Source organism: Callithrix jacchus, chromosome 18, assembly GCF_049354715.1.
Source record: "Callithrix jacchus isolate 240 chromosome 18, calJac240_pri, whole genome shotgun sequence".
Taxonomy (NCBI): Eukaryota; Metazoa; Chordata; class Mammalia; order Primates; family Cebidae; genus Callithrix; species Callithrix jacchus.
The window spans coordinates 13,483,248-13,492,712 of NC_133519.1; the positions used below are offsets into that span (position 1 = coordinate 13,483,248).

Here is a 9,465-nt window from a genome sequence, read left to right on the forward strand (position 1 = left end):
CTTAAGTTCTCTGCGCCTGTCTTTTTCCCACTTAGAATTATAGGTTTCGCCTCAGAACCCCTGTGTCCGTATTCGAGGGATGGGGAGCCACCCATAACAAAAACAACCATAACCATATTGGAAACAACCATAACCATCTAGAAGAAAAGGGTTTTGGAGAAACTGGAAGCTCGTCTAGCTCCTCCCACCATTCTGTTTGCATCTTCTGGCTTCTCATCCCGTGGCCAGCAAGGCACAGGTGGGTTTTCAGGGATTGTCAGCAGCAAGACTATGTGAACAAAGAATTCAGGCCACCTTCTGGGAGTGACAAGCAGGTCCTTGTTGATGGGGCATGAAGCCTGAACCAGGGAGTGCTGAGATGAGGCTGGAGAGGTAGATAGGCCATATCCCAACAGAGTCCAGACCTTATCTGTAGGTAGAGGAAATGAGGGGCCTTTGCGAGAGTCTGTGCTGGAGAACGGCGTGATCTCATTTACATTTGAAAATTGTTGACTTTGACATGGTTTTAAAGTTTCAAGAGTAACATAAAGTTTCTTTTACACGTTTCACACAGATTCAGCCAGACTTCTAAGTGTTGATCTTTCTTTCTATCCTTCTGTATATGTATTTAAAAGTATAGAAACATGTATATATCATGCATATATCAAATGTATGTTATTCATATATATATTTATATAGTATTTCTTTTCTTATTTCTGAACATTTTGAGAGTAAATTGCAGATATATTGCTCCTTTTCCCCGAAATATTTCAGTATATATTTCCTAAAAACAAGAAATTATCTTATGTTTGCCTTTTAAAATGATCATTTTGGCTTCTACGTGGAAGACAGTTTGCAGAGAGAGAGAGACTGTAGACACAGGGATGGGCAAGGGATCTTTTCAGCAATGAAAGCAGGAGCTGGGGAAGCCAGGACAGCATAGGGCAGCGACCTAGAGATGGGCTAATGGGACTTGGCAAGCGGATGTAGTTGGAGGTAGTTCCCAGCGGCTGTCGGGGCTGCTGGGTGGATGGTAGGTGTGGGCTGTTCACCGAGGTGGACAGTGAGCGCAAAGGGGAGGGATGACAAGTTCAGTCCTGACATGTTGAAATCAATAGGCCTTTGAAAGGTCTAGATGTGAAGGTTTTTAAAATAAATGTATTCAGTTTTTAGTTGACCAATAATTACATATATTTATTAATGTGTGGGGTATTATATATGTTTACATAGATCAAAACATCACATTGTACCCTAGACAGAGATATCGGGGCAGCAACTGGATATATAGTGCATCTGAAGGACAAGGTAACGTCCCAGCCTAGGGAAAATTTGCAGGTCCTTCTTGGAAAGGTGGTTGTTGAAGCCATGGGCATGAGCAAGATCTCCCGGGAGAGCAGGAGCTTCCTGAAGGCAGATCTGCAGAATTTCAGTCTTTCAGGGACTTCATTCCACAGCCTGAGGCCATACAGGATGAGGTTGAGCTGTGGTCTGCTGGGGTATCGAAGTACCCCAGGACTCCTGTATCATGATGATCAAGTCACTGGGTCTGGGCATGGTAAAGCCAGGTGGCTGCAGGGGCCGGGGAGATGAACTCCTCCTGTCTCACAACTAGGGGCTCCCTAGGAGCTGGTAAGAGAATGAGTGGTGTAAAAAAGTTAATATCTCAGGATCTGAGAGGCTGGGCAAAGGCAGCAGGGGCATGAGCCAGACGGAGCTCTGTCTCAGTGAAGTCACTGTGCAGGCCACAGCACGTCTGCCCAGGTGAGAGGGATGGACCAGAGCATCACGCTGTGTCCTGGAGAATTGGGGAGACGTCGGGAGGCATGGGACGTGGCTGCTGTGGCAAGCCTGGTCCCACCACCTCTACAAAGGGCCTCACTTTGAGGAGAGGGGAAGCTAGGAGGGGAGGAGAATTTCCAGCTGAGATTTTTTTTTTTTTTTTTGAGATGGAGTTTCGCTGTTGTTACCCAGGCTGGAGTGCAGTGGCGCCATCTCGGCTCACTACAACCTCCGTCTCCTGGGTTCAGGCAATTCTCCTGCCTCAGCCTCCTGAGTAGCTGGGATTACAGGCACGCGCCACCATGCCCAGCTAATTTTTTGTATTTTTAGTAGAGAAGGGGTTTCACCATGTTGACCAGGATGATCTTGATCTCTTGACCTCGTGATCCACCCGCCTCGGCCTCCCAAAGTGCTGGGATTACAGGCTTGAGCCACCGCGCCCGGCCCAGCTGAGATTTTAACGTCACCTAAAGTCCTCATTTGTTTTGTTTGTTTTGGGGCTTGAACTACAGGCACCTGATCCAGCAAGTCATGTCTCTTTTCCACATTTGTTAGTGATTAGGCTTGAGAGACCACATTAGTGGTTCTTAGTGTTTGAGTTTTACTAAACCTAAATTTGAGAAAATAGTCAGTAAAGAAGAACAGCTCTTCACTTTGCCAAGTAAGGGTAAAGGCCCCTTATGGCTGCCATCACTTTGTAAAATAAACATAATTTTAACACTAGTAACTGTAAAAAGAATACAGCCTCAAAAAAATAAACAACCTTCCAAAGAAATAGCAGTCACTCATCTTATACCAACTGCTATAAAATAACTGCATGCGGGCCTTTGCCCCCATAAATATTTGGGGCCAGAGTATAGGAAAGACCCCTGTGTTTATATGTAAAGGTGCATGCATGTGTGTGCATGTGTGTGTGAGAGACAGGACTGGAGAAAGACAGTAATGCTAATGAAGGTCAGTGATGGACACCACTCCGGAACCTAGAATGAATATTTGGATTTATTGGTGGCTTCTAGATTACACATTCATTTTCTGTCCTCTGGTGGCAGACGCGGTTCTGTGTTATGCATTCTTGAGGTACCTGACTCCACCACACACACACACACACACACACACACACACACACACACACACACAAACCTGTCCTAGGTGGTTGGGGCACCTGCAAAAAATAATTAACAGGATTTAACACCCCGAGCCCGAGAAATTAGCTGATGTTCACACTTTCTCCAGCCATGCAGGCGTCATTCCAGTGACATGTGCCTTTGATTTTTTTGTCTAATACAAACCTAACAGTTGAAAGTTATCTGTAAGAGTTGTAAGTAAGAAGCTAAGAGGATGCGACACAGTTTTAGTGCCCCTTCTCATCTACAAATGCCTGATTTACAAGGACAGACTCACCAAACCAGGCTTCCCTCTGTCCTGTTGCCTTGGAAACAGCAAGGGCCTGGCCGTCCTCACTTCCCCCTGTGTCCCCAGCGTGGACATAGTGCCTGGTACATGGAACCATCGCATCTTGATGAGTAAGTGGTTAGCCCAGGATAACCACTCCACATCGTCTTTCTTCTCTGCTATTAGGGACCTGGGCTGAAATCCCTTTCTCAGGCTCTCTGAGGTTGCTTCTGTCTGGGTAAAACAGCTTGAAGGGATTCTCCTCCTGCCTCTGGCCGCCTCTTAGTTACTAGCTCATGCACAGCCTGTGATCCTAGAGAGTCAGGACCACGGTTTAAGGGAGAGACCATTGGTTTCCAAACCCGTGTCTCCTAGTGTTGCAGAGTGACTTCCTGAGGTCTGGGGATGTTCTAAGGCTTTTATTAAATAGTATAAACATGGCTTAATTCCAAGGTTGAGATTTAGAATGTGCCATCCTCAGGACTAGCTTGCCTATTTCCATTTCTCTCACTCAAAGTCTTTTTTAGAAAAGCAAAAATTACATTTGTATGGTATAAAACATGATTTTTGTTTGCTTTTTTTGAGACGGAGTCTTACTCTGTCATCCAGGCTGGAGTGCAGTGGTGCATTCTCGGCTCACTGCAACCTCCAACTCCCTGGTTCAAGTGATTCTCCTGCCTCAGCCTCCCGAGTAGCTGGGATTACAGACATGAGCCACCACACCCAGCTAAGTTTTGTATTTTTAGTAGAGACAGGGCTTCACCACATTGGCCAGGATGGTCTCGATCTCTCCTGACTTTGTGATCTGCCCACCTCAGCCTCCGACAGTGCTGGGATTAGAGGCGTGAGCCACTGCGCCGGGCCAACATGATGTTTTGATATATGAATATATTGTGGGATGGCCAAAGCAAGCTGTTTAATACATTATTACCTCACATTTGTATGATTTTTGTGTGGTGAAAACACTTAAAATCTACTCTCGTAGCAATTTTCATGTGTTTCACATATTGTCATTAACTGTAGTCAACATGACGTCCAGTGGATTCCCTTCAATTTATTCCTCCTGTCTCAGCCAAGAGCTTATGACACTGGGTGACAAGTGCTATTGCTTGCCTTCAACTTTTGCAACTGCCTATTCCGTGTTTCTAAGAGTGTGTCTTGCCCTAGTATTCAAAGCCCATCTCCAGGGGTTGACCATTCATTTTGTGCCAAACACTTGCACATACTTTAAATAAGTTGTCCATTTTAATCCTTACAACTGACATGCAGAAGGATGCTGTTACCTTCTTTAACAGATGGGAAAATCGAAGTGCAAAACATTTGGTTCCCAAGGTCACCCAACTGGTAAAAGGCAGAGCCTCAGTCTGAGCACCACTTGGGAAATTTTTTTTTTTTTGAGACGGAGTTTCGCTCGTTACCCAGGCTGGAGTGCAATGGCGCCATCTCGGCTCACCGCAACCTCCGCCTCCTGGGTTCAGGAAATTCTCCTGCCTCAGCTTCCCGATTAGCTGGGATTACAGGCACGCGCCACCGTGCCCAGCTAATTTTTGTATTTTTATTTTTATTAGCGACGGGATTTCACCATGTTGACCAGGATGGTCTCAATCTGTTGATCTCGTGATCCACCCGCCTCTGGGGAATTTTTAAGAGATGTGCTTGCATCCTTTACCAGGTATGGGAAGCATCCAAGCCTGTACCTGTGCCTCCCTTCTTTATCCTGGAACTTCTAACAGGAGTGAGGAAGAACCCAGAACCCAGACACTGTGACTCCATGAGCTCACTCTAATGCAATGCTTCTTACCTCCCCACCCCGTCCGCCTTATGATAATCATTTCTCTGGGAACCCTGGAGTCATATGTATATGTGACATATGTAGGGAGATACAGTGATAAACACTGTCTACTGTAACCACCCAGTTTCCCTGAATGGGGCCTAATGATGTTTCCAATAGCAGAGCAGAGAGTGGTAGCTGCTGTCTCTTGCGTAAACAGCAGTGCCCCTTGCCTTGTCTTCCCACCAGCTCAAGTTGAGTGTGATTCTGAGCCTAGGTTAAGTCAAAGTCATAACTTTGCTGAGTGTGATGGGTTTCCAAGAGAGCCGTTTGCCCCCTCAACTGTTTTTCTTATGTTACCCGCATAACCCGCCCATCCCACCGCCTCCTCTCTGCCAACCAGAATGTTCCAGAACACTGCCCCCCCACCCCCACACCCAGCATGGTCGGAATGCTTGCTCGGGACCATCCCAGATGCCAGGGATCTAAGTCAAAAGTCACAAGTGGCTTTGGAAATCCAAGGAAGCCAATCCTCGTAAAATGATGGGGAGGTGGGGCAAGGGGAGGGTAAAGGCACTGTCATCTCCAAGTCCTGCCATGCCACCTCTAGCGGTGAGTAAAACCTGAAGTTTGAGGAAGGGTAGGTGGATCCTATGGTGAGTAGGGACTAATTAGGACACCCCAATCCTGGGCCACCTCATAGCCTCAGGCACGGATGAGAGATGTATAAAGGTAGACAGGCTCAGAGCATCCCAAACCCCTCCGCACCTATCTGCGCCAGTCACTAGTGAACCTCGGTAAGTCTGGAAAGGTGGTACTTCTCATAGTAGCCTCTCCTTGCCTGCATCCCTCGCCAACTACAGACTGAGCTGATTCTCTGGGTGGTGGTCAGAAGGGACAGCCTGTTTGGGGCACCTCTTTTTTCCATATCATTTGTAACAAACCTATCTTGGGTCCAGCAAATTATCCAGCAGAGAAGTGTGGGAGGCTGGGCTGAGCAGGGGGAAGGGGGGATGTCTACAAGACGGTCGGGATCTCAAGGATGCTGCTGGCATGGCGTGGGTGTTGTATCTTGTCAGGTGCTAAGAGGGAATCAGTAGGAGAGGGGAGTCAGCTCTGGGCAGAGCAACTGGCTGGCTGTCTTTTCAGAGAAAAGAGAATGCAGGGAGGAAAGAGAGCAGGCTCCCTCAGGACAGCAGAGGTATGGAGCAGGTTTGCCCATGGAGCAAAGGGCAGCAGGGACAAGACAGTGTGGCACCATGGGAGGCTCTGCTCTGGGAATCAGGAGACCTCTCTTCCCACCATCTGTGCCCAGTGGCTGTGGAGCCATTCCTTCCCTCTCTGAGGTTTGCTTTCCTCAACTGTAATTGAGAGAGGCAAGCTAAATGGTCCATTTCATCTATCTCTAGAGTTTTCTCTTTATACACTGCCTTAGAGAGGGGTTAAGATGCTGTTTTTAAGATTTTTTGTGAATTTGTTTAACGAATGACAACTCTTAAATAGTGCTCATTATTGTGCTGGAACTCCGCACGTTTGTGTTGGTACATATATACCTGCACATACATTTATGTATCCATGAATATTTTTAAGTATGTATTTTTATACGCTCATTTAACTTTTGCACCAACCCTAAGCGAGGTAGATACGGAAAACCTACCTAAGTTGCTCAAATCACATAGTTAAAAAATGATTTTGCCAGAACTCAAATCCCAAGCCCTTTATTCCAGATGCTACGGGTTTTGCTACAACAGGATACAACAATTTGCTCTTTCTTTTCCTCTCTCTCTCCCTTTTCTTCTCATTTTTAATGTTTTTCTTTCTTTTCTTCCCCTCCTACCATTTCTGTCTTCCATCCCTCCCTCCTTCCCTGTCTTTCCTTCTTTCCATGTTTCTTTGTCTTGAAAAGAGTTGAAATAGCTTGTAAACACTTAAAATTTACACACACACACGCACACACACACTCCTCTTAAATCTGTGAAGGGATTTAAGGGATCTGCAAGGTAGAAGCAGAGCAGACATGAATGTGGCAGGGGGTTCACCTCGGCTTAGGGTCTCTCTATGGCTCAAGTGTTCTTCATTTCTGTGTCTTTCTCATTCCAGTTGCAAGTCCAGCCCAGAATGTCTCAGCAGAAGCAGAAGCAGTGTGCTCCCCCGCAGCAGTGCTGCCCCCCACCCCAGCAGTGCTGCCCCCCTCCTCAGCAGTGCTGCCCCCCACCCCAGCAGTGCTGCCCCCCTCCTCAGCAGTGCTGTCCCCCACCCCAGCAGTGCTGCCCCCCACCCCAGCAGTGCTGCCCCCCACCCCAGCAGTGCTGCCCCCCTCCTCAGCAGCACTGTCCCCCACCCCAGCAGTGCTGCCCCCCACCCCAGCAGACCAAGCAGCCTTGCCAGCCTCCACCCAAGTGCCAGGAGCCCTGCGCCCCCAAGTGCCCACCCCCTCAGCAGTGCCAGAAGTCCAAGCAGAAGTAAGCACTGGGAATGTAATCAGAGGCAAGCACCCAGGAAAAACAGATCATGAAGTTCCTTCCGGGCCAGCATCTTACCCCCCACCCCTCATCAGCCAAGCAAAGCCCCTGCTCACCAGTGCTGGATGCAGCCTCACTTCACGCTTAGGGGAGAGGCAGGACCAGGCTGGCGGCTTCCTCGAGCTCTACTCTTCTTAATTAGCAGCTGCAGTTTCCACATCAGACAAGGATCTGGTTCTAAACTATGTAATCGTTTTTGCTGATATGTATCTACATTGCCTGCTGGAAATGTGGGCGGCATGCCCAGACATTCTCTCCTATCGCGCTTCCCCTCAGCTCCTGTTTTCAAACAATTAAAATAGAATTCCCCTGGCATAAATGTCTTAGTCTGATGATTTCGTCATTTGAAAATGTAGCATTTCTGCAGATTGTTTATCCTGCTTCCAACCTAAAGCCCAAGAAGAGCCAGGTGTGGGATGCAGGTGGAGAAGAAGGCACGGGGCGGAGCCTTCTGAGATGCCCAGACATTTACGAGGCTCCTTCCAGGAAGAGGTGAGGACTTCTGCAACTCAGATGCACACCATGTTCATAGAAAATGAGGGTGCAACACAGAACCAGGGGAGACAGTGCCCACCCAGAGAACATGCACAAGGCAAATGCGTTCTCCTAGGCCCAGACAGAGCAAGGGAGCCTACCAAAAAGACCCTCACAATAGAGGAAAAGGATTGAGGCAGGTAAGTTCTAACTCAGAGAGCACATTCCACGGGCGGATAGGTCAAAAAGGAGTTGAGATAGGGCCGTACATATCCTCCCATAGGTAAAAGAAAAAGGCGAAGTTCCTTCAAGCTAACCAAATGTGTAAGCAGGACACAGCCTGTGCAAATACTGCATCCCCAACACACACACCCAATGGTAAATATTTGATCCAAATATCAGCTCCCGTTATTTCTGTTTGGGGATTCTCTTAAGCTGCTTCCCCCACTGCCCTCCTACTTTGAATTCTTTAAATTCCTGAAGGATTGAAGTGACCAGATAATGCGGACCCACCGGGAATCCAGGCTTCTGGTTTCTACTCTTTCAACTATCCAGTCCCAAGCCTCTCCACCAGACCCCTTTCATGGTCCACAGATGGATGTATTGGAATGTCCTCCTACACCTGCCTCCCCTTTTATGCCTCTGGGTTCCAGGGAGCCACTGATAACTGGGAGAAGTACTCAAAGGAAGCCAGAGAAGACAATAGTATAAAGTTAAAATTTAGATTATCCCAAATTTACAGACTGGAGAATGCAAAGTTAGAAAACAAAACTTTTAGCGTTGCTTCCCAGATGGGTATGCTCTTCTTCCTCGATCATATCTCTTTCCACACCTTTCAGGTCTCATCTATTCATCCATCCGTCCATCCATCCATGTATCCATCATGCACCATGCATCAAAGCACCCCCTATTAAGCAGCCTGTCTTGTTTGATTATAATGTGATGGATGCTGTGAAGATACAGACACACAGCACAGGGCTCTGGGTCTCTTGGTTTAACAATCCCCTTAAGAAGACCAAGCCTGCTGGGCGTGGTGGCTCACGCCTGTAATCCCAGCACTTTGGGAGGCCAAGGCGGGTGGATCACGAGGTCAAGAGATCGAGACCATCTTGGTCAATATGGTGAAACCCTGTCTCTACTAAAAATACAAAAAATTAGCTGGGCATGGTGGCGCGTGCCTGTAATCCCAGCTACTCAGGAGGCTGAGGCAGGAGAATTGCCTGAACCCAGGAGGCGGAGGTTGTGGTGAGCCGAGATGGTGCCTTTGCACTCCAGCCTGGGTAACAAGAGCGAAACTCCATATCAAAAAAAAAAGAAGAAGACCAAGCCAAGACACCCAAGATAGTAAAGAACAATTAGAAAAGGGAGCATCTAATGAAGGGATGATGGATGGTGCAACACCTCACTTGTGCCCTCAGAATTCAGAAGAGACAGAGCGAGAACGATGAGAGCTGTTGAGGGGAGGAAGGAGAACCTGGTCATCTCAGTAGTCATAGCATCTATGGAACTCCAGGAACTTGCCTGTTCAGTGATGAATACCTGGAGAAG

At 47.6% G+C, this 9,465-nt stretch overlaps 1 protein-coding gene across 1 annotated transcript; it reads left to right on the forward strand.

Annotated features, from left to right (window-relative positions):
- The first annotated feature begins 5,675 nt into the window (after window positions 1–5,675).
- Window positions 5,676–7,762, forward strand: SPRR5 (small proline rich protein 5). The gene is made up of 2 exons (XM_054247956.2): window positions 5,676–5,718; window positions 7,022–7,762. Exon 2 carries the CDS (start codon window positions 7,040–7,042, stop codon window positions 7,385–7,387), a length of 348 nt encoding a protein of 115 aa, XP_054103931.1. The 5' UTR covers window positions 5,676–5,718; window positions 7,022–7,039; the 3' UTR covers window positions 7,388–7,762.
- Window positions 7,763–9,465: the final 1,703 nt, after the last annotated feature.